Source organism: Schistocerca piceifrons, chromosome 2 (genome assembly GCF_021461385.2).
Source record: "Schistocerca piceifrons isolate TAMUIC-IGC-003096 chromosome 2, iqSchPice1.1, whole genome shotgun sequence".
NCBI lineage: Eukaryota > Metazoa > Arthropoda > Insecta > Orthoptera > Acrididae > Schistocerca > Schistocerca piceifrons.
The window spans coordinates 442,352,656-442,377,266 of record NC_060139.1 but is presented as its reverse complement, the minus strand read 5'-3'; the positions used below and the strand labels follow the sequence as shown (position 1 = coordinate 442,377,266).

At 41.0% G+C, this 24,611-nt stretch overlaps 1 protein-coding gene across 1 annotated transcript in view; it reads right to left on the bottom strand.

Annotated features, from left to right (window-relative positions):
• LOC124775458 (probable multidrug resistance-associated protein lethal(2)03659) overlaps positions 1 to 24,611 on the bottom strand; it is a 263,350-nt gene that overhangs the window by 54,195 nt on the left and 184,544 nt on the right. The window contains exons 14-15 of the mRNA XM_047250291.1: positions 13,239 to 13,389; positions 667 to 840 (exon numbers count right to left, since the gene is read on the bottom strand). Of these exons, the coding sequence (XP_047106247.1) occupies positions 667 to 840; positions 13,239 to 13,389 (325 nt within the window). The remainder of the gene's footprint in view (positions 1 to 666; positions 841 to 13,238; positions 13,390 to 24,611) is intronic.

Sequence of the window (24,611 nt, the reverse complement as noted above, 5' to 3'; positions counted from 1 at the left end):
TACTGGCCCAACAAATCCTGTGTGATGGCATAGCATTGCAATTGTTGCACCTCATTTTCATAGGGTATCCAACATGATTCAATTTTGTAGTACCCCAGAATGTCGCTCAGAATGTGGAGCTCAATTCTGTGGCATATTCCAACTTCTGCTCCCACGACATGCGTAGTCTACCGGCGATTAACGTCCAACAAGGAAACAAGAACTGTATTGTCATCCACATAGGGTTGTCCTGTACAGGAGCGATCCTCCACAGCATCTCTACTTAATCTGAATGCTTTAACTCTTTGTGCGACTGTCCAGTGTGGCAATGCCGTGTCACCATACTCTTCACCCAGTCCCTTGAAAGCTTCTTGCATACTCCGACCTTGTGACACTTCAATTCTGTACCAAGAACGTTACCCTGTCTTTGTAGACATGACGTTCCGGTGGTTTCACTGCTACTGTGACGTTCAACCGTCTACACACTGCAATAGATTAACAGAGTATTGTCCCCTTTCGCTGTACAAACTCGTCACACAGGCCTGCATTGTGTCAACGCAGATGGCAGCTCACTGAATCACCAGTTTGACACTACAGCACTGTTACAACTACTTTGTATCCAGCCCTTGTACCGTAGGCATGCTTTTATTGTTCAAAGTGGAAACATTTTGTATTTTCACCTCTTACCTGGTGCAGATTCCAGAGCAGCTTCATGTGGTATTTTGGTGTACTCAAGCACTCTCTCCACTGATGTCATCTGGCTGACCACCTCAGTCATCTGCAGAGTCCCATGCTGGAGCATGCACGTCAGAATGAGTGACTGTGATATGGCCAAACCCACACCAGAACCACCGAATGAACCTAAAAGTTATACATGTATACCAGACTGGAGCACTGGCCATGCCATCGCAATATATGCAGTGGTGGCAGTACAAAATTTGTTTAGTGAGAGGAAGATTCCGAAATTGGCATTTTTTATACAACTAATTCTGTGAAGTTGAGAATGAGTCCTATTCCAGAAGAATTTGTGACAGGAAGTGTTTGTAACGTAATCTATGTATAACAGCTGATAGGTTCAAATCAGTACTTTTTTGAAAGGTAACTGCTTTGATAGCTAAAATGCAAACATACTTCATTATCATAATCAAAGTTCATACCTTGCATTTTCACCATGAATATGGATGCCACTTCTTTGATTCAGTTATCTCACATTACATTCCCATATGGTTTAACAAAAATACAGTTTAATAAATATTGTGCACTTCATAATGTAATTCCTCACTGTATAAAAATGACTGGTAATAGATGTCTTCTACAACACAAAAAATAAACTAAAGAGGGGAGATAATGTGAATATTTGTTAAGTCTCCAACTAAACTTACAGCAACTAATTATTTGTTGACTGAAGTCTGCCAGTACACATTAATGTACAGAGGGTCATACAACACCTGAAATGTAATAAATGGGGGGGGGGGGGAACCACAACAAACAAACTATTTTAGTCCTAACTCCGTCAGAATAACTGGTACTAAAACATATTAATGATAGAATACCATATGTCATATTTTTTTATTTCTGATTGAAAATCTTCAAACTTCGAAGTTAATTCTCTTTCAATTTTTGGTTCTAATGACTAAATATATTGATTTTTGATCTAATATTTTTATCTTATTACTATGATTAGATAATGCTTAACTAATAATTGATAATCTTTGACTTTTTCTAATTTTCCTTTGTATTTAGGATATGACTTATAGTCAGAAATGACCTTTTATTAGATTAATGGTTTTATTAAAGTTTTAAACATCTGATCAAAATTTTAAGACACATAAACACAAATGGCCGAAAATAAATTTCTTAAATTCTATATTCGTTCAATATCACAATATAAATCATTTATTCCCAAATGATTTCTCAATTATTTTGGTGTATTACCAGAAAACAAAACAAAACAAATTTCATATTTTCTGATTTATAATAACAAATCCACTGGTTGCCAACTTGATCTGATGTATCTAATTTAACTACTCTGCATTAAGTAATTTTTAGATTAATGGTTAATTTGTAATACATGAATGCCCCCAAATTTTAAATTTTTAATTGTTTAATTAATTTTCTATCTCTAAATTATGTAAAGGATTATTACATTATTAATATTTATTTTATTTTTGCTTCTGTCAGTTCCTTTCCTTTATTTTCTATTTCCATGTTCATTATTGCATTTGCAGAGGCTGCGGATCCTCTTGTGAGTGAGTCACTACTTGCTAGATATGGTAATATGGCAATAGTAATGGTAAGAAGCAGCCTTCATGTTCTGTTATTTGAGAATCTTGTTTCTTTTTCATTAGAGATTCAATAACCTTTTTTACAAAAGAATTGTATAATGTAATAAGTACATCTCCAACTGTTTTCTTAACTCCTTCTGTTTTGAGCATCATTTAAAAATTAACACTATTATTCATCTCATTGTTATTTAATTTGATATTAATTGATTTTGGTTTCGTTTTATTATTTGGAAGTAAAGTATAAGCAATACTAAAATGTTGCCAGAATGAGATTTTCACTCTGCAGCGGAGTGTGCGCTGATATGAAACTTCCTGGCAGATTAAAACTGTGTGCCCGACCGAGACTCGAACTCGGGACCTTTGCCTTTCGCGGGCAAGTGCTCTACCATCTGAGCTACCAAAGCATGACTCACGCCCGGTCCTCACAGCTTTACTTCTGCCAGTATCTTGTTTAATACTAAAATGATTCTGAGCGCTATGGGACTCAACATCTTAGGTCCTCAGTCCCCTAGAACTCAGAACTACTTAAACATAACTAACCTAAGGACATCACACACAGCCATGCCCGAGGCAGAATTCGAACCCATGAACATAGTGGTCGCACGGTTCCAGACTGAAGTGCCTAGAACCGCTCAGCCACCATGGTCCACTAAACAATACTAAAGTTATTCATTTATATAGTCTAAATATTAATAAAGAATTTTTATAAATCACATACATAATGACTGGTGTGAATACTCATACCTAATTTTCATTTTCCATTCATTATTGATCCAGCTTCAGTTGCAGCCAGTTTTTCAGCAAGACAAAATTCTTTGTTTTTCAAGTAATTGTATCTCTTTATCTGCTTTTAGCATTTTTCCAAATCTTTATTATCTCTGTAAAAACTTTCAAGCTTTTTTTACAAGCTTTGTCTAATGGTTTACTTCCTTTATCTCCTCTAGATAAACTTTCTTCTAATTTTGTGTCAGGGCCACAGCAATTATAACCAGCAATAAGTAAGTCCCTTCATATGTACTTTCTCCAACTATTAATTTATCACTATTACATTTTACTGATACTTTTCTAAAACTTTTAAATTTACCAATAGGTTTTAATCAAAATCTTTATCTACACTACTGTTGATAAATTGTAGCATTCTTTACCTATTTTAATATTCGATTATTCTTCTTCATTTTTACCTTTTAATGTCTTCAGTTTCTTTATTTCTGATTCACTCAATGTATAATCATGATGTGAACTTTTTATTGTTTAACTGACATGATAAAATCAAAATTTTCTAAATTATGTTGATGATAAGGAACAATTTTTGCTTTCTAACTTCTCTGTTCTCTCCAGTCATTTTTAACACATTATCATGTAGTCCCTTGATTGCTTCTTTGACTGGTCTGATTGCATTGGTAACTGGTTGATGTCCTTTTTTAAATTTTTCATATTCCATTCTTGGTTGTTTTTTCCATTTTTTAAATTCTTCTCTCAATTGTTCTTTCATTTCTCTGTTTCATCTAGCTTTTTAACAACTTCTGGGTCATATTTTGTAAATATTTATTAAGGATAAAAATTATCAATAACTTTTTTAAGTTCAATATTTATGTTCAGTGTTTATGTTAAATGTTTATATTCAGTGTTTATGTTCAATATTCATGTGTAATGTTTCAAAAACTGCCTATTAGCTTCTGTCTCGGGTTCTTCGGCTGACGTTCATCTAATGATTTTTCTGACGTTTCGAAAGCACGAGTGGCTGGCATTGTCAAAGCTTCACCCTCCATTGCCGGTGGTGAACTGGAGGCGAGCTCGCGGCCGCAGACTATATGTACCTGGCGCGCCAACGTCCGAGGGCTTCTCCGTGGTCATTTCCGTTGCGGTTCTCCTCTTGCTACCTGCGACGGTCGTTCGCTGCAGTACGGGAAGACAGGATCCGTTTACCTTAAGGCTTTCCTCTTTCTTGTTGAAACTGTTCGCATGTTTTTGGATTTCTACAGCTTCTCTGAATAAGCGCGTATGATAGTGCTTCTCTACAGCCAGAACTTCCGTGTCGGCGAATTTTATTGCGTGTTCGGTCTCATTCAGTGCGTGCTCAGCCACGGCCGATTTCTCCACCTGCCCCAACCTGCAATGCCGCTTATGCTCTTTGTTCCTGGTGTTAATGGATCGTCCAGTCATTCCGACATAAACTTTTCCGCATGTGCAAGGTATACGGTATATTCCCGACATTGCAAGTGGGTCTCTTTTCTCCTTCGCCGATCTAAGACACTCTTTGATCTTCCTTGTCGGTTTGAAAATCGTCTTTACGCCGTGTTTGCGCAATATACGGCCGATTCTGTCCGTCACTCTGGGATGTAAGGCAGAAAGGCCGTACCCGACATTTCTTTTTCTGGTTCCTTACTTCGCCGAGTGTTTGGCTCTGTTACACTTCTAATGGCTCCAAAAAGCTCTTCCATTCATGTCTCACCACGAGCTATTTCACGTGGAATCGCGATATCTACGAACAGCTGGAAGGCGTCGCCATGGGTAGTCCTCTCAGTCCAGTGGTGGCCAACTTCTTCATGGAACAATTCAAAACACAGGCACCGGACTCGGCGACTGGCAAACCTAAGGTGTGGTACAGGTACGTCGATGATACTTTCGTGGTGTGGAGCCATGGTGAAGAACAGCTCGGTGAATTCCTGAGACACTTGAACAGCCTCCATGCCAACGTAACATTTAACATGGAAGTAGAAAAGGACAAGAAACTGCCATTTCTAGATGTGCAGGTCACAAGGGAAGGCGAAAACCTGGGACACAGCGTGTATCGAAAACCGACACACACGGACCGATACCTGCACAAACTGTCAAACCACCACCCGAGCCAGAAAAGAGGCATGATTAGTACGCTCGTAACGAGAGCAGGACGAATTTGTGAGCCTCGACACCTCAAACGAGAAATGCAACACCTGGAAACTGTTCTGAGGAGCAATGGGTACTCCACAAATTACATTAGAAGTGTAACAGAGCCAAACACTCGGCGAAGTAAGGAACCAGAAAAAGAAATGTCGGGTACGGCCTTTCTGCCATACATCCCAGAGTGACGGACAGAATCGGCCGTATTGCGCAAACACGGCGTAAAGACGATTTTCAAACCGACAAAGAAGATCAAAGAGTGTCTTAGATCGGCGAAGGAGAAAAGAGACCCACTTGCAATGTCGGGAATATACCGTATACCTTGCACATGCGGAAAAGTTTATGTCGGAATGACTGGACGATCCATTAACACCAGGAGCAAAGAGCATAAGCGGCATTGCTGGTTGGGGCAGGTGGAGAAATCGGCCGTGGCAGAGCACGCACTGAATGAGACCGAACACGTAATAAAATTCGCCGACACGGAAGTTCTGGCTGTAGAGAAGCACTATCATACGCGCTTGTTCAGAGAAGCTGTAGAAATCCAAAAACACGCGAACAGTTTCAACAAGAAAGAGGAAAGCCTTAAGGTAAACGGATCCTGTCTTCCCGTACTGCAGCGAACGACCGTCGCAGGTAGCAAGAGGAGAACCGCACCGGAAATGACCACGGAGAAGCCCTCGGACGTTGGCGCGCCAGGTACATATAGTCTGCGGCCGCGACCTGGCCTCCAGTTCACCACTGGCAACGGAGGGTGAAACTTTGACAAAGCCAGCCACTCGTGCTGGCGAAACGTCAGAAAAATCATTAGATGAACGTCAGCCAAAGAACCCGAGACAGAAGGCAATAGGCAGTTTGTCAAGTGGCCACGAAAGCCTTAACAATTTTTTAATGTTTAAAAGACTCTTAACCATTTCCCTGTATTTAACATTTCTAATTTTTCTTGTCATACCCATCATCATACAACCAAAATCATTATTTCAATACTTACTGCACATTTCCTTAAATTGGTAAAATTGTACATCACCTCCAACAAGTTCATGATAAATATAATTTACATTTGTGTCACCTTGTGTCAATATATTAAAAAAATTACGAATTTACTAATTGGTTTGTTATTTAACTGTAGCCAGGTTTTCAAGAATGGAATCGTAAAATATAAGAACCTAATTATTTTGATTGTCATTTAATGGAATAATTTACTCAATATTTTGAATAAAAGAAGTAATTTTTCATTAATTTTGTCTTCAATTTTTTCACTCATCCTCATTAATTGTTAGTATTTTGGTGGTCCTAACTTCTGGAATGAACCTGAAAATGTTTAATTTTATTCCATTTTAAGCATTACAGTGCTAGAATGTAGTTATCAATCAGTAACATTGTCTGTCTACAGCTCCTGTAATTTCCTGTCATGGCCAAGAAATGTGCAAAGTCGCCCTAGCGATCTGTTACACGAACTCCAATTACTCTCTAACGGAGTCCTGAAATCTCGGCATATTCCAGCGTGTAATACTCCCGTTTGCCAGTCATATCATGGATCACTTTGACACACTTATAATGCAGTTCGCACAAGGAAATCGAACGTCAAAGTGACAGACGGGTCGCAAAAAAGGTTGCCCCCTGCACGACGAGTTGTCTGAGATGACTGAGATTTAAACTGTGGGTACAGCTAAGCCCGCATCAGAGGCTCTCCAACCAAGACAAGTGCTAGTGCGAAGTCACGCTCAGAAGAAGTGTTTCAAGTGCACCCCACTCCTAAGAAACGGCAAGACCAATACCCTCTCCAGACTAGAGTCAGAATCAGAAGAAACACTTCAGCCTGGAGTCTCAATCAGAAGACCAAGTATCTCCTTTCCGCACTTTCCATGAAACCTTTGTAAACCTCATAAAAGCACTCCCACAACTGTCCCACAGAGGTTTCATACCAATCACAAGACTCCACGACTTCCATGTCTCCCCTCTAACTAGTCTGCTCTACTCATCAGCCAATCCTAATCAGAGTTAACAACATTCTTCTCTTTTCAGGAGAAGCCGCCAATCCCCTACGCATAAATTCCCACACATAGAGGAGGAAACCGTGAGTTTCCAACTTGTTCTTTTCCCAAAGACACTTTAGGCAGCACATTACTTTGGGAGAATGATGTGCTGACCTCATGCCTCTCCATATCCACGCCCAGTGACGCCTGTGGGCTGAGGATGACACGGTGGCTGGTAGGAACCACTGGGCCTTTAGTTTTTTTTATACAGCTCTGAAGTGAACAACACAGTTTATCATTGAGATCATTATCTGGTCAGCCTGAACATTACTGCACATCCGACCAGCAAGTCTCAGCTAAACCAAGAGAAGTGCTTTTGTGTCCAAATATAGATCATTTCAAAGCCACCATAAATGTGGCGTTCCTTCTAAAATTGTTTTGAAGGCCTGAGCCTTCCCAGAAAACTCTACAAGCCGTAGGACACCACCACCTGATGGCTCTCCTAATAGCATCCTGTCCACAGTGAACATTGAACATCGCGAATTTTTATGGGCGCCATTCCTGTTCACAAAAGACATTTACGACGTTGTTGTAGTGCATTGGCTGGACGATCTAGGATTGACTCGCGCCTCTGGCCTCTGATGTGGCAACAGGCACCTAACAGTTAGGTCCAAATAGATCTTTGGTCCCCCTCGTTGACCAGATTCATCGCCTGCAAACCGTGGAAGAAATTCTTGGGCCAGTATTCTGTCTCCAGTAAGTCTTTCGGTATGTTACTTTCCCTAATAGTTGCACTTGGCGTTTAAGCCCCAAACTTCCACTGCAAGATTTCCTGATCAAACTGCCAACTTGTTCTCAACTCCAGAAAAATACTATTCGAAAGAGAGCCACCATAAAGACGCCACATGCATTAGCAATGAACATGTTTCCATCAATACCTGCTCATGCTAATAAGTTTATGTCATCTCACAAACACTATGTCTTGGGTGAAAAATCAACATTAAGTTGTAACCTTGAATATGGAGAATAGTGACAGAGTGACTCTTCCACTCTCACTACAATGCATTATTTAACAAATAAAACACGCTTGCTACATATTTTCTGCGAGCACAATGATGTCTGATCACATTCCTCCATTTTTGTATACAATTCATTACAATTACGTCGGTTTCTCCCACTGTTCAATAAAACACAAACATAAATATGAAACTGAGATTTGCCAGAGTGTAAAATCTAAACAATTTACTTCACTATACTTATTATGCAGTTAGCACAGTGTGATATTTTAATTAATCACTGACATTGTATGTTAAACAGTTAGCACACTGCAGCAAATCAACTCTCCCTACAAGGAACTTGATCCAGTAATATTAGCATGTTAAAAACAATGGCATTACTGCTACGTTACTTTATACGGGTGCGACACTATAGGATTACAAAAAATGCAAGTTGGAAATGCACGTAACACGCATCCGTGCAACTCTGCAGGAAGCGCAACCTCAAGAGCCTACCACTGCCTGGGGCAGCTGCCTGAGGGGTATATTCCTGTAGTGTATCATAACAGCTTCCATCTGGCGAACCTCGCCGCGCGGGATTAGCCAAGCGGTCTGAGGAGCTGCAGTTATGGACTGTGCGGCTGGTCCCGGCGGAGGTTCGAGTCCTCCCTCGGGCATGGGTGTGTGTGTTTGTTCTTAGGATAATTTAGGTTAAGTAGAGTGCAAGCTTAGGGACTGATGACCTTAGCAGTTAAGTCCCATAAGATTTCACACACATTTGAACATTTTTTTTTGGCGAACCTCAGCTTCTTGCAGGCAATACAAAAGCAAGATGTAAAACTCGCTGAAGTCTTCCTGCCGTGAGGGACTAGCCTTCCATGTCCTCCCTACTCTCTGTGGACCTATCAATAAAGACCAAGCATTTCACATTCTGGAGACAAGACCGGAAGTTATAAGCTCCAGAGTCGCTGCAACCAGATGAGCAAGTGAAATGACTTTACCGGCTATTTATCATCGTCCCACACATGAACGATAGCATTCGGGAGGTCATAGCTGGAAGACTCAGAGGGATAAAGTGCCACCACTGAAGAATATGGGCTAACACTCTCCAGTGATGGCGCTTTAACTCTGCGGTTCTGCCAGCAACGATATACTGATTGCTATCTTTCGTGAGTGGGACTACACTTAATAGCCAGTGAAGGAATCTCTCTCGCTCAGCAGGTGGCGCTGGGGCGCGTGACCTCCACAGTCTTATCTACAGTGTTTGCAATGCTTGGTGACTACCGGTATGTGCAAAAGAGATCGACCAGGGTGTGGACGGGATGTTCATCTTCTTTGGGAAGAAGTTACGTCTTGCCACTGTGATGCCTCCTACAAGCTGCGGTTCCCCAACTGGAAGCTGTTATGATACTTGTATGTCAGGCACAAAGGTATCGAGCGGCTGTGAACAGTTGTGCTTCCTTGTGCAGAGTGGCAGTGGTAGACTTTGTGGTGATGTTAGCTGCGCCTTCACATGGCATTTTTTTATAATTCTATTGTGTCTTAGTCATCTCAGGCAATCTTACAGTGACGTTGTCGTTCTTAACACTAAAATAATCGTGGCTCAAATTCCTCGTAACAGGAGTTTATTTGTTGCAGTGTGCTAGCTGTTTAACATAAGATATCATTGTATTTGTTAGAATATCACACTGTGCTAACTGTTTAGAAGGGACTTCCACGTAATTTGTTTAAATATTGCTTTGTGATAATTGCTCCGTCTTGTATTTATGATTGTATCTTCTTGAAAAATGAATTGTAAATAGCGATGGAGAGATGCAGTCATCCATTGGTGTGCTTGCAGAAGGTAGATAGCAGGAGTGTATTTGTTGTTAAACAATCCTTAGCGGAAATTTTTTAATGCAGGATATTGCTGTATTTTATTAAAATAATCTGCTGCAGTAATTGTTAAACGTCTAAACTAACGTATTTGCATAGATGTTAGAATGGAACTGTAGGTATATGGAGAGTATTGGTCAATTAGTTGTAAACAGCACTGGGAGGTGATTATATGATGGAGTGCTTATAGAAAATGTCATGACATCATTAATTTACAGCAATTCAGTATCGCCTCAGTCACATAATGTACAGTCAAAGTGTCTTGCTTCATGAATTATGTTAGTATTCACCATTATTTTGTGTAATATGCTGTGAGGTCATTATACTAACACAGCTGTGCTAGTGAAAAAATGTCTTACCTCATAAATTATGTTAATATTAACCGCTATTTTGCATGATATGCCTTGATGTGCTTGAATTGTGGTAATTAAGCCACGTCACAGTCACACACTGTACTGTAAAAGTGTCTTACCTCGTAAATTACGGTAATATCTAGTGCCATTTTTTAAGTAAAACAACTCTGCATTTGATGATCCTCTCACTGTGGTGCACAGACCTCGAATGATGAGGCTCACGAAATTGCTCTAGTTATAAAAGAGGGAGGTGGGAGCTTGATTCTTATTAGCCTTCAGAGAGAATGGGAGGGGAGAAGTTTCTTTCCCAATACCCACAATTGCCCCAGAGGCAAGGGGAGCACATGTCATGATGGGTGGCCTCTACACTTGCTGGCATTATTTTCCCGCAATTTATTAGTTGCATAATTGCCTAATATGAACGGGCAGAGGGTTGGTTCACCATGTGTGGGAGGGTTGGGAGTGGGGGTTCTTATTAACAAGCCCAATTGATTGGCAGTGTAAGCTGACACCGGATGTGACCTTGAGATAAAGTTCTTATATGGTGTTATACTCTCACTGACACCCTACTCCTGTGGCCAGCAAGATCCCCAGAGCAGTTCGTGATAGAACATGTATAAGACCAGCTCAGGAGCCAGAATCCAGTATATCAAGGGCCTGTTACAACAGTTGGGGGACAACTTATCTCAGGAGAGGATACAACGGCTTACTGACACCATTCCAAATGGAATCAGTGCACTCATCCAGGCCAGAAGGAATGCAACGTCATACTCATAAGTGGGCTCATACTGTGAAATTCTTTTTACATTTGACCCGATTTTGAAATCACTGAAATAACATCACACTTTCTCTGAGCCCCTAAAGTTTCATTTATCTTCCTCCCCCTCCCCCCTTTTGGTGCTTCACTGTTATTGTCAGGCTGTGTAGTCTATGATGAAAAAATAAATAAAAACATTTTATACTACGGTCTCAATATACTTGGTTTCTCAGAAATATATTTATTTATAAAAATATATTTATTAATTTTGGGAGGGCTCTCTTCAAACCCAAATAAATATTTGGAAATCCCTCTTTTTTTAATTAATAGTGAGAGTTCTCGTACAACGTTTCTCGAGGTAAAATCCAATACCTGTAGTTTGTACACACTAATTAAAGTAAGTTTCATTATATAATCGAATGATATTACCTATAGCACTAAAGCTGCTGATACACTTACTGTATCATGAATGGTAATTTGTTGCTCTCGAAAAATATTTATATTTAATATTCGTTAGAGTTAGGTTTGCTCATGATAAGTGTCCCATTTAAATATGGCAGGTTATTTAATTCGTAAACTACGTGATATTATTTACATGCAGTGCCCTGCAAACTGTGAGGCCGCGATAGTGCATTAGTGTATGGAAACGCGTGCCGAAGCAGAAGATGGTCGAATCATCCTATTTTTGTTCATTATTATTATGTATATCATCCATCTACACTGCTCTTCAAATGGTTTTTATTTTATTCATCACTCACAATGACCCTGTTTCGGAATACTGCCATCATCAGGTGCTCTGTAACTACATAAGTAATTGTTGGTCTTAATGAAATGGTCTGTAACTATGATCAGAAAAGTTATAATACATTTGTTTGGTGTTTTTACCTTTCAGGTAATATCGTTACTGCCATGTCCTGTTTTTTTTAGAAATATTAATTTCTCCTTAGATGTATCCTGGAGGCGTATATCTGACTTAGTCGGTTTTTATTGTGCTGTTTTTCTCTTGATGGTTTGTATGACAGTGGATCAGCGATACTACATATTTACATAGTTACCATTATAAGTAAGTGATGTGTGGAAATTCAGTTGTTTTTTATTTTTATAAGTTTCGTTCTAATCATGTTTTCCCTGGAATTTGTTTTAGTTTTGCTTGATATTTTTATCTTATATTTTTATTCTTTCACAATAACTTTGTTGTTGTCTATGATTTGTGATGTGTTCTTGGTGTTATGTATTTGTTGTATACTCTTCAAGGCGTTATCCCTGTAAATATGGATATGCATTATTAAATGCCTCTGACGTATTACTTTACCCAGTTTCTTGTTTTATAATGTGAATAAAGTTTCTACATATTTTATGTGCTTTATGTAGTTTGTTCATTCAGTAAATTTGTGGGGTTGCTTTATGCAGTTGAATATATCTCTAATTCCTTGAAAAACAAAGCAACCTAAAGCACAAAAAGTACATACGAAACTTTACTTGCATTATGAAGTAAAAAATTGTGAGGTGATAAATCAGAGACGCTAAGTAATACATATCAATAGTAACAGCGATAACAACATGAAGAGTACACAACAGAGACGTAACGACAAGAAAACATCACAAATCATGGACAGTAACAAAATTATCACAAAAAATATAAATATAACATAAATATCTCAAGTAAAACAAAAAACTTCCAGACAAAAACATAATTAGAACCAAACCTATAAAAGTAAATATTTCTGCATATCACTTACAGCGATAACTATGTAAACATGTAATATCACTGATCCATTGTCATTCAGGCGGTCCTGAGCTCATCGTGAGTGGTTTATAAAATAAAAACCATATGACGAGCAGTGTAGCTTGCTGATATTGATAATAATCAAGTCATTAGAAGACATTTTGCATTTTAGGCCCCAAAGAACAAAACTTTTGTTTAGTTTTGGTGATCGAGCTAGTGCATACACGTATAGAAGCAAACAGAGAATATTTGCAACGTTTGTTAGGGTTTTATGACTTGAATCTTTTCAAAAAATTTATTCCATCGAAAACTCAAAAACGAAAATTTTTCATACTTCTTTTCTTATTTTGGTTAAGGAATTTTCGCAAAAGGTTGGTAAAAGTTTTTCTCATACACTTGCTGGAGATGTACTTACGGATACCCTCAAGTCTCTTGATGCTTGTTGTTGTCATCATGAAAAGTCTAGACACATACACGAACAGTGCTCCAATAAGGGCCATCGGTACGACTAGAACGTAATTTACAACGAGTACCATGGCTATAATTCCACAGAGGACCAGGTAAATCTGCAACAGCAAAATAATTTTACATTCCTTTGGTTATATAGAGTGGAATTTCTCAATTAGCGTACAAGGTGGAAAATCATTGCATCTCATTTGTCATAAGACGTTTCCATGTAGCCAAAACTACAATCTTTACTTAGGCACAAGGCCAAAATTTACTTAAATTATCCGCTTTCTAACAAAAATCTGTGCGTTCATTTTTCATTATAGTAGTCTAATGAAACTCAACATTCGGAGGATATATTAGGTGACACTTTCGCAAATCGAAAACTTTATAGCTAGATAGCGAACTACGTGCTTGTTAGTCAACAGCAAGATATTTATTTCTAATAATAAAAATTCGTTGACATTAATATCCGAATTCATAACAGCAGATCAAAACTTGTGCAGTTACAAGGGAATTATATTTTCCAACAATGTTGATTTTCGTTAGAGCAGAATTGCGACGGGCGTTCAATAAATATTGCAACACATTTGTTTTTCTTTTTTGAAAGCAGGTTGGTTTCATTCAGGATTACAGTACACTATATAATTCCCCACTCTTTGGCTACAAAACCCTATTTTTCTACCTAATCTCTCTTCAATGCGACGGCCTTGGGCAACACTACTCGGAGGGACTCCATGCCGCGTACCGAGCACGGTGGCGCAGAGGTCAGCACACATGACTCACGTTTGAGAGGACGATGGGTCAAACCCGTGTCTTGCCATCCTGATTTAGGTGTTACGCGATTTGCCTAAATCGCGTAATGCAAAGCGGGAAGGGTTCCTTTCATTCTCCACCCTACCCTCACCCGAGTGTATGCTCCATCCCCAGTGACATGGCTGCCGACAGTGTGTTAAACATTAATCTCCTCTTCCTCTATGCCCTCATGTTACCACTTCACTGGTCGCCGTCGGACCCAACGTCTTGCTGCATTAATAATTTCCCCAACATCGACGTACCGCTTCCACTGGACTGCATCATTTATTGGCCCAAATAGATGGAAGTCTGAAGGGTGCGAGACCTGAGCTGTACAGTGGATGAGGAAGAACAGTCCAAAGAAGTTTTCTGAGCTCCTTTCGGGTTCGAAGACTTGTGTTATTTTTCTGAGCTCCTCTCCTGTGCGCAGACTTGTGTGAGGCATTGCGTTGTCTTGGAGAAAGAGAAGCTCATTTGTATTTTTCTAGAGACAAACACACTGAAGTCGTTTCCTTAATTTCCTGAAAATAGCACACTATACCGCAGAGTTCGTTGCAATTTGAAGCAGCACATCAAACGGAAAAACCTATTCAGATTCACAGAAGACAGTCGCCAAGACTTCACTGCCTGAAGGTGCGCTTTCGCTTTCAACTTTTCCTTTGGGGCAACGGCGGGGTAGCGCCGCTTCATGGATTGCCATATTGTTTCTGGTCTCAAGTGATGAACATATTTTTTATCACCAGTAGTAGGGAAATGGGGCTCTCAGTCCAATTTAAATATCAAATTAATATGCAAATTAATTAAATTTAACAGTTAATCAAATTCCACGCCCACCCCAATGCCCGACCAAGCCCACCCCTACCCCCAGGTGATGCACTTTTTTTCCAAACCTGCACGTGGGCCCCAGCCCCCTCCCCAACCCCTAACCTACCCTGTTAGTGGGAATTTCGAATTTTGCTGGGAATTTCTTTGTCCCAGGGCTATATTGGAATCGCACCCCACCCCCACCCAGGAATTGGTAGGAAATTGAAATTGGTAGTACCCTTTCCGGGATTGAACCATGGTCCTCCTGGATGGAAAGTCCAATTCCAGCCACCTAAAACAGCTATACCATCAGAGGCACTTCAACTTGAAGGGAAATTAAAAATTGCAGCGCCCTTTCCTGGACTCGAACAATGACTCTACTGGATGAAAAGCCCACGTGCACTCCCCAACACATGGAAACTGTCGAGAAGCAGGAGAGGAAGGTTAGGTTCGTGTACGATATTTATTTTGGTCAGGAAGATGAAGTACAGATAGGTTCTAATTGCGTAATTTATCTTAAAGATCTGGCCTAATTACACAACTATATGCATAGCGCTACACAAGTACGCATAAAATCGCAATAAACTCAAAAACTGACGATGCTATACAGGTGGTGTTATCCTGCTGGAAAAAAATTCGCAATACCACGTGAAACAAGTGACAGATACACTCAAACTCGACCCTTCACCTATAAGCTGTCATGAAAAAAGGTTGGGATGTAAGGTCCTGTCTTTATTCTTTTTGGCGGGAGATTTGTTTAGCTGACGTTGATGCTGGTATTGGACAGAGAGGAGTTTAAAAAGCATATTACCTGTGAGCACACAGTATCTATCATTCTTTGACGTCAGAGTTCACTGCAGACGCCTACTCACAAACCATCCTGCCGCCCAGGTAATTGAAGCCAATACACGATACTGCAACTGACGGAAAAAGATGCGTCACAATTTTAATTACACTTCGAAATTGGAGTGAAAAAACCAGCACTTTTAATCAATGGGTCATAATGCAGCACATGTACTGGGAAAAATCGTTGTCCGAAAAGAGGGTAAAGGGGGCGATAGTTGAACTTGCACCCTTCTCAATGTACAATCTTAAACTGCCGAAAATCGAGGCCCTCATATACCCCGTTTGTCACGCGTGCCCCTCCATCTCCCCCCCCCCCCCCCCCCCCGCCCTTCCACAATTCACCTATGGGGAGCACACAGTATTTTTCAAAATGCCAGCTGCACCACCGAATGGCTCGTGGCACATGCTGGCCACTGTTCCCACAAGACTTTCCGCCCTTTGCTGTTTTCTGGCACCCGTCTGTGACCGCTGGCCTTCCACCATCCGGCCGCCTTAAATCGACGCTCCTATGCCAACACAAAAGCGTGTATAGCCAACTAAACAATAAGAGATAAAGGAATAGCTAAGTCAAGTGCAATTTGTTTGTCTAAAATATAGCGAAAGAGCCCCCACACTTCGTCCCCACAGTGTAGTGTAACGACGTAAGTTTTTTATAACCGATTTTCGTTTGATGTATGACCATGTGCAGACTTCGTCACCTACGTCAGTTACAAGCCACTTCAACAATGATTTATATGCTTTTTATATTGTCATAGAATGGTTCTTGAACGAAACTGTAAAACATCAGTTGAGTCGTATGCAAAGAATTACATCACTTGGGCCAATTGGTTTTTGTAACTTTTTCGATTTAAATTTCGTTTGTTTCTCCTCAGAAATTATATTGACACACGTTACCTTGATCTAATCGATATCAGAATCACACATTAAATAAACTTTTGAGATTCAAAGTTTCGGTGAACGCTGTCAGAATCACTAATCTTGTCAAATATATTATTAATCCGTTCACATAATTCTTCATAAACAAATCTTCAGAACACGTGTTTCAATTTTAGTAGCATACACTATTTTACTAGCTTCCTACACATACAGATGTGAACTTGACCGTTGAGAGACAGTGACTGACTTTTCAATAAGATTAAGCTCTATATGTCGTCATTGTTGTACAAAAAGAGTATAAAAAATTCATTTTTAATTTCTTAGAAGCACGACGCAACAACTCGGTTCCAGGATCTTCTGTTGCTCCTTGGCTGTCGACCCGCGACGTATAGCAGCCAGCAATTTCCTCTCTGGTCGCGGCAACGAAGATGCTGTCTCCGTTCGTTGCGCCGCCCTCTCCGTACATGAAACACATAAAAAATACAAAACTTTTAGACAATTCACATCTATTACAAATAATAAGAAAAACACATAAACAAAACTAAATTAAACTTATAGTCACCTGCAAACTGGGCTGACATTGGTGGATGGGTGACGCTTAATTTCGTCCCACTACAACAGTCAGAGCGCATCCGCGTCTGGCGAACAACCCCAGTAGACACGCCCCTCCCCGTCGCACCTACAAGCCCAAAAAAATTCCGGACAATGATTCAGATGGCTTTTTCTAAAGTCGGCTGCTTGCGAAACAGGAAGCCTTCCACCTAAAGCGACTGCAAGCTCATACTTCAGACAGCAGTTTCGAAACGATCCTCAATGCCCCCAAAATCTTACAGTTTCCTTACGTTGTGACTGTCTTTCAATCACTAAATGTGTGTGTGTGTGTGTGTGTGTGTGTGTGTGTGTGTGTGTGTTCCTGTGTTATCAGAGCAGCAGAAACAATATCATTTACACTGTGCAATGTCCAGTTTTCTGTGAGAGCCTATGAATCAAACAGGGATCCTCTATTGCGACTGATAATCTGTGGGAGATGGTCCTCATACAGTACAGGCACTGAAACTTTACATTGCTTTGTGCAAGCAACGTCGATCACTGGATGCCTGCTCCAATGGATCAATATCTGTATATTTAATAGGATCGCCTCATATGCTCGATGCCAGCATGCAGATGGTAATTGTTTTCGATATATCAGAAGAGAGAGATGCTGTGAGAATCTAATGGATGAAGTTAGCGGAGCTTTTATAGTTCGCAATTTTTCTCTGTTGGATGGTACAGAATAACGATGATAGAGCCGGCCAAAGTGGCCGTGCGGTTCTAGGCGCTGCAGTCTGGAACCGCGAGACCGCTACGGTCGTAGGTTCGAATCTTGCCTCGGGCATGGATGTGTGTGATGTCCTTAGGTTAGTTAGGTTTAACTAGTTCTAAGTTCTAGGGGGCTAATGACCTCAGAAGTTGAGTCCCATAGTGTTCAGAGCCATTTGAACCATTTTTGAACGATGATAGAATATTTGCATGACAGATGTGAATGGACCCAGAGCAGCACGAATCTGCTTTGGACTGCAGTACCTGTACGATATTGACTCCTCCTAATTTTCCCAATTACAAACACCACTGTAACTGTTTGTACAATCTTTTATATTACTTCACAGTGCAGGAGAAGGCTTCGTTTGGCGCTGACTTTACACATCGTACATCGTTTGCGGAGCTACAACAACATGTTCCTATTTCCATTGAGTGGTGAAAACAAGGTCCTACAGCATTAGCTCAGCTGACTCTGTTTCTACACAGGTTGCAGAATGTGGTAGAGGTAGCTCTCTCTGACTTCTGCTCAGTTTCGACATAAATTGGGACCATCACATGAGCAAAGCTACATGGTTGGCGGGGCAGAGTGTGAGGACAAGTTACAAGATGCATAGGGACTATATAAAACCCTGTTAGAATTTTAACAGATATTTTCGAAAATGGTGATTCGTTTCAAGGTATGAGAGTGCCATGAATGTGATTCAGTAGTGGCTGTAATCATTAAAAGACCTCACTAGGATCCAATGCGTGGAAGTGATTGAATGGAAAGACTTGATCCCAAATCGCAGACAGCATTTTCACCAGAAAGAGTAATACTAGAGATCTGAAAAGCCACTGATCATTTCTTCAACCTCAATCAACACAATCATTCTCAATCAATCATCGCCTATAACCGAGTGGATACATCGCAGAACCCTTGAAGAGGCATTGAAACAGAAATCGTCAAAAATACTGGAGAAGTATCTAGTGGTGACATCTGAGGGTTGCAAATGCCTGTCTCCATGCCATGTTCCTTCACTGAATCACTTTCTAAAGTCAGTGATTTTATTACGAACGTACACCATCAGTGACGTGTGACAGCATTGTCGTTCTATTAGTACACACTCCTGCGATTACCACCTGTATTCAATGTCGAGGTATTTGTGTGGGAGAACCACTTCATTTGGTAGTAATGCCATACCTCGATTTATATGGTTTTTATAGTTTTTAACATGGATATTGTTAGTGATACTTGTGAGCCCCTGTAGAAACAAAACCACATGGTATTAGCATGGCCGTAGCGATCGTGTTTTTAACATCTGTCGAAGACAGTTAGGTTTCTGTTTCTAAGACCACTCTGAAGAAAAACTTTTGAGGTATGAATTAAGCAATGCCTTCAGTCACAGCTTTTTCGTGATTTATTAACTACACTATGCATTTCGGATCCTGTGGGTCCATCGTCAAGTGTCATTTGTCTCAATACATATTTTATTTCTTCTCTTAAAAGAGGTGAAATGCATATTCCTGTCACGAAAAGGTTTAATGTTAGGTTATGAATTTCGTAAGTCAAACGCAAAAACTATGTGCAAAATAGTGTAAAATGAACAGTGTAAACTTACCACATAATCCAAGGAAAGCATTTTTAACGTTTTAACACCGGCAAACATTCTTTCCTCCGTCGTTTTTCCGGTACTAAAACGTTAAAAATGCCTTCCTTGGATTATGTGGTAAGTTTACACTGTTCATTTTCCACTATTTTGCATATATTTTCCGCGTTCGACTTACGAAATTCATAAGCTAACATTAAACCTTTTCGTGACAGGAATATGCATTCATCTCATTAAGGAGAGGAAATAAAACATGTCTTAAGACAAATTACATCTGACGATAGACTCACAGGGTCCGAAATGCATCGTGTAGTTAATAAAACACGAAAACGTTCTGACTGAAGGCGTTGTTTAATTCATACCTCCAATGTTTTGAATACAGTCATGTTTTAAGCTGCAAAATATGGATTAAATTAAATTAAAACTTATGAGACATGTCCACCCATAGCTCATTTTGACTCAGTTGCCAGCATTCAGTTATTGGTGAAGTATTATACTTAGTAGTACTACTACTAGCAGTAGTAGGGGATGCGTGATAGATTCGCCTTGTTCAGCAGTCTTATAAAGTATGTGGATGTTCCGACATGTGCAAAGAAAATGACTACACTCCTGGAAATGGAAAAAAGAACACATTGACACCGGTGTGTCAGACCCACCATACTTGCTCCGGACACTGCGAGAGGGCTGTACAAGCAATGATCACACGCACGGCACAGCGGACACACCAGGAACCGCGGTGTTGGCCGTCGAATGGCGCTAGCTGCGCAGCATTTGTGCACCGCCGCCGTCAGTGTCAGCCAGTTTGCCGTGGCATACGGAGCTCCATCGCAGTCTTTAACACTGGTAGCATGCCGCGACAGCGTGGACGTGAACCGTATGTGCAGTTGACGGACTTTGAGCGAGGACGTATAGTGGGCATGTGGGAGGCCGGGTGGACGTACCGCCGAATTGCTCAACACGTGGGGCGTGAGGTCTCCACAGTACATCGATGTTGTCGCCAGTGGTCGGCGGAAGGTGCACGTGCCCGTCGACCTGGGACCGGACCGCAGCGACGCACGGATGCACGCCAAGACCGTAGGATCCTACGCAGTGCCGTAGGGGACCGCACCGCCACTTCCCAGCAGATTAGGGACACTGTTGCTCCTGGGGTATCGGCGAGGACCATTCGCAACCGTCTTCATGAGGTTGGGCTACGGTCCCGCACACCGTCAGGCCGTCTTCCGCTCACGCCCCAACATCGTGCAGCCCGCCTCCAGTGGTGTCGCGACAGGCGTGAATGGAGGGACGAATGGAGACGTGTCGTCTTCAGCGATGAGAGTCGCTTCTGCCTTGGTGCCAATGATGGTCGTATGCGTGTTTGGCGCCGTGCAGGTGAGCGCCACAATCAGGACTGCATACGACCGAGGCACACAGGGCCAACACCCGGCATCATGGTGTGGGGAGCGATCTCCTACACTGGCCGTACACCACTGGTGATCGTCGAGGGGACACTGAATAGTGCACGGTACATCCAAACCGTCATCGAACCCATCGTTCTACCATTCCTAGACCGGCAAGGGAACTTGCTGTTCCAACAGGACAATGCACGTCCACATGTATCCCGTGCCACCCAACGTGGTCTAGAAGGTGTAAGTCAACTACCCTGGCCAGCAAGATCTCCGGATCTGTCCCCCATTGAGCATGTTTGGGACTGGATGAAGCGTCGTCTCACGCGGTCTGCACGTCCAGCACGAACGTTGGTCCGACTGAGGCGCCAGGTGGAAATGGCATGGCAAGCCGTTCCACAGGACTACATCCAGCATCTCTACGATCGTCTCCATGGGAGAATAGCAGCCTGCATTGCTGCGAAAGGTGGATATACGCTGTACTAGTGCCGACATTGTGCATGCTCTGTTGCCTGTGTCTATGTGCCTGTGGTTCTGTCAGTGTGATCATGTGAGGTATCTGACCCCAGGAATGTGTCAATAAAGTTTCCCCTTCCTGGGGCAATGAATTCACGGTGTTCTTATTTCAATTTCCAGGAGTGTATGTCCTGCCGTAAGGGAAGGTATGGATTTGACACGGAAAACTGTGATTGCCGTAAAGGGAATTAAAGATATTTACACTGCTTATGAGGGAACAATACAGGATCCCTTTCGTATGATTGTTTCCTGGATATAGTCTTCCTCCAGTACAGACGACAAAAATTAGTGCAGATCTGCGTAAAGGACTCCGAGCACTGGCCTCCACCTCCAATGGAGCGATACGGTATATGCAATACGCTCAGTGACAACACGCAGACGGTAATTTTTTTTCGATATACCGGGAAAGAGAGAGACGCATTGAAGTCTTAAAGGAGGTACTATTACAAGGAGTGTTATAACTGGTTAACCCTCGCATGGCATCACCACTGGAAAAATATATTGTATGCCTGGGGTCTTTTTTGACCCCAAAGTGATTCAAGCAACTTTATAGCTATAAAATTTTAAACTTGTCCACAAAATTAATTTTAATTTATTGAGAAACATATGCATGATGTTGATATTTCAACTCCATTATTTCTTAATATAATTAAGTTACATATAAGTACTAATTATTTACTACATTTGTTTGAAATTTGAAAACATATTTAGTTTAGTTTAGTTAGTTCCAAAAATTATTTTATCACAAAATATTCATAACCCACACACTACATAACCATACTTTAAATTATTAATATTATTTGTAATATCATTTAAATGGAATTTTATTAGAAATACACTCCTCCTACTCGCTCTTCGTGTCATATGACGGACTATCATTACACAACACACTTATCCTAGCGTGTTGAAACTTCTTAATTAAATTTTTACTTAAACTGAAATGACCGAGAAAGTGAAACTTCTAAATATGATTTTACTTAAACTGTTGAATGCTTGGTCAATGTTCTTAAACTGCTGAGTGAAATTGAATGCAAGTAAACCTGCTTACACTGCTGAGTTAAATTGAACGCACTGTCTCTTCCCTTGTCTTTATCATTTGATATCTGACCTACAGAATCTGCCCTGACAAACAGAACTCAAACTTTTCCTACTCTTTAATTACCCACAATATTCAACCGTAACGCGATCTGACTGCTTTATAATTAACCTGACTTCAAATAATTAATACAAAAGAATGGCCCTGAATAAGAAGAAATCCTAACAATAAGTCACTTACCTCACAGAGAATCTTCATTACACGAACAACAGAAATGCCGCAAGCACCAATACTGCCACCTAAATAAAACATTCTAACTAATAAAGGCTCTAATTACTAATAGGCATATGGTTAGCAAAGGAAAGATTTTGTTGCAGAGCAAACACTGTATCTACCTTAACAATGTGACAACCACTTCAAAACTTATATTATCGACCGTAACATCCAGTTCCAAAAATTATATAATCGTCGACAAATTACATTTCCATGTAGGACACACGTACAGATCGTCCGCTCGCGCTAACACTTCAAACCTCTAATCTCCATCAACGCTGGCTATTCACTCCCTACTTCCACCACTGCTGGCGGTTCACCTCCAGCTGCGAGTCCGACCAGCCACAGAGTCTCTTACAGAGTGCGGACATCGCTGTCAGTATTATTAACGCACAGCGCTACAAAGCACTGCCAGCATATAGACGCATAAACAGGCTACTTATAGTGTTCTTTCCAGACGAACTTGTGACACCCACCATACTGTTGATTCACTTTCTTGTCCTTTGACAGGAATCACTCCATTTTCTTTTCAGGTTTGGAATTCCTGGTTATCGTGTTGTTTTCCCTTTAGAAGATCCTTGCACCCTGAAGATATTATTGCTGAACGAATGCTTTGTGTTCTGCACTGGGGAGACAGGATTCGTCGTTCAATGTGAGGTTTCACTAGTTCTTTTCATAGTTCTGAGAGGAATTCTCTTTTTGAATTTTTACTTCTCATATCACGTAAAAATTTACAATATAGAGCGTAAGCATTGAGAAAAGCTAAATCTAGTATATAAAAAATGCAACAAATGACCACCTTCTTGTTCCACATTTCACTGAATAATGTCTAGGCATCTTATCAATCGTATCTATTCCTGACTTTGTTGACTTGTAGATCATTATCATTTGAGTCTTTTTTTTCTGCTCATGCTCACTAAGATAAAATTTTGGAATAGAGTAGACAACAAAATGACTGATTTATTTTGTGTAGGAACACACGAAGCTAAAACAGTATTCTGTGCATATCCATAAAACTAAAAGAAAATGGACTGTGCCTGTTTTCTTGAAAGAGGACATTTATTATTATTATCATTATTGTGTTTTGCGTTTTTAATAGTTGCTTTATCGTGGGATTCGCATTGATGTTAAATACAAATGCCCAGTGCGCAGAAAGGCGTGATGGTCGACTTCCCTAAGAGGTTACAGCTGTTCCTTTAGACAAACAGGCCACAGTTGGGGGATAGCTATCATTTATCATGGTTTTGTTCTGAGGGATGGGGGAACTGCTCCCTATTGTATGTGTAGCTGAACACCCAACAGTGCCCGCATTGTACTGAAGACACTGCAGTGTGAGGCTGCAGCCGCTTTAGGCGGAAGGCTTCCTGTTTCGCAAGCAGCCGACTTTTGATAAAGCCATCTGGATCTTTCTCCGGTACTTCGTTGTTGTTACGGAGGGGTCCAGTATTTCCGAGAAATACGTTTAACAAATAGCTAGAAAGAGTTGCGTTCACGATAGATACAATTGTTCACCATTGCAGAATGGCAGGCTGCTGGAGGCGAGAGCGGCGCGTCTACTGGGGTGGTTGCCAGACACGGACGTGCTCTAACTATAGGGGCAAAGTGTGGGGGCGCTGTCGCTATATTTTAGACGAACAAATTGCACTTGACTCAGCCATCTTTTTATTTCCTATTGTTTAGTTGACAATACACGATTTTGTGTTGATGGTGGAGCGTCGCCTTTAGGCGGCTAGATGGTTGAAGACCAGTGGTCGTAGAGGGGTGGCAGAAAAACAGCAGAGGGTGGAAAGCTTTGTGCGGACAGCAGCCAGCGCGTACCGCGAGGCGTTCGGCGGAGCAGCTGGTGGTTAGGAAAAGCCTGACGGCATGACGGACGGGGTGTAAGAGGGCCTCGATTTTCAGCAGTTTGTGGTTGTACGTCGAGG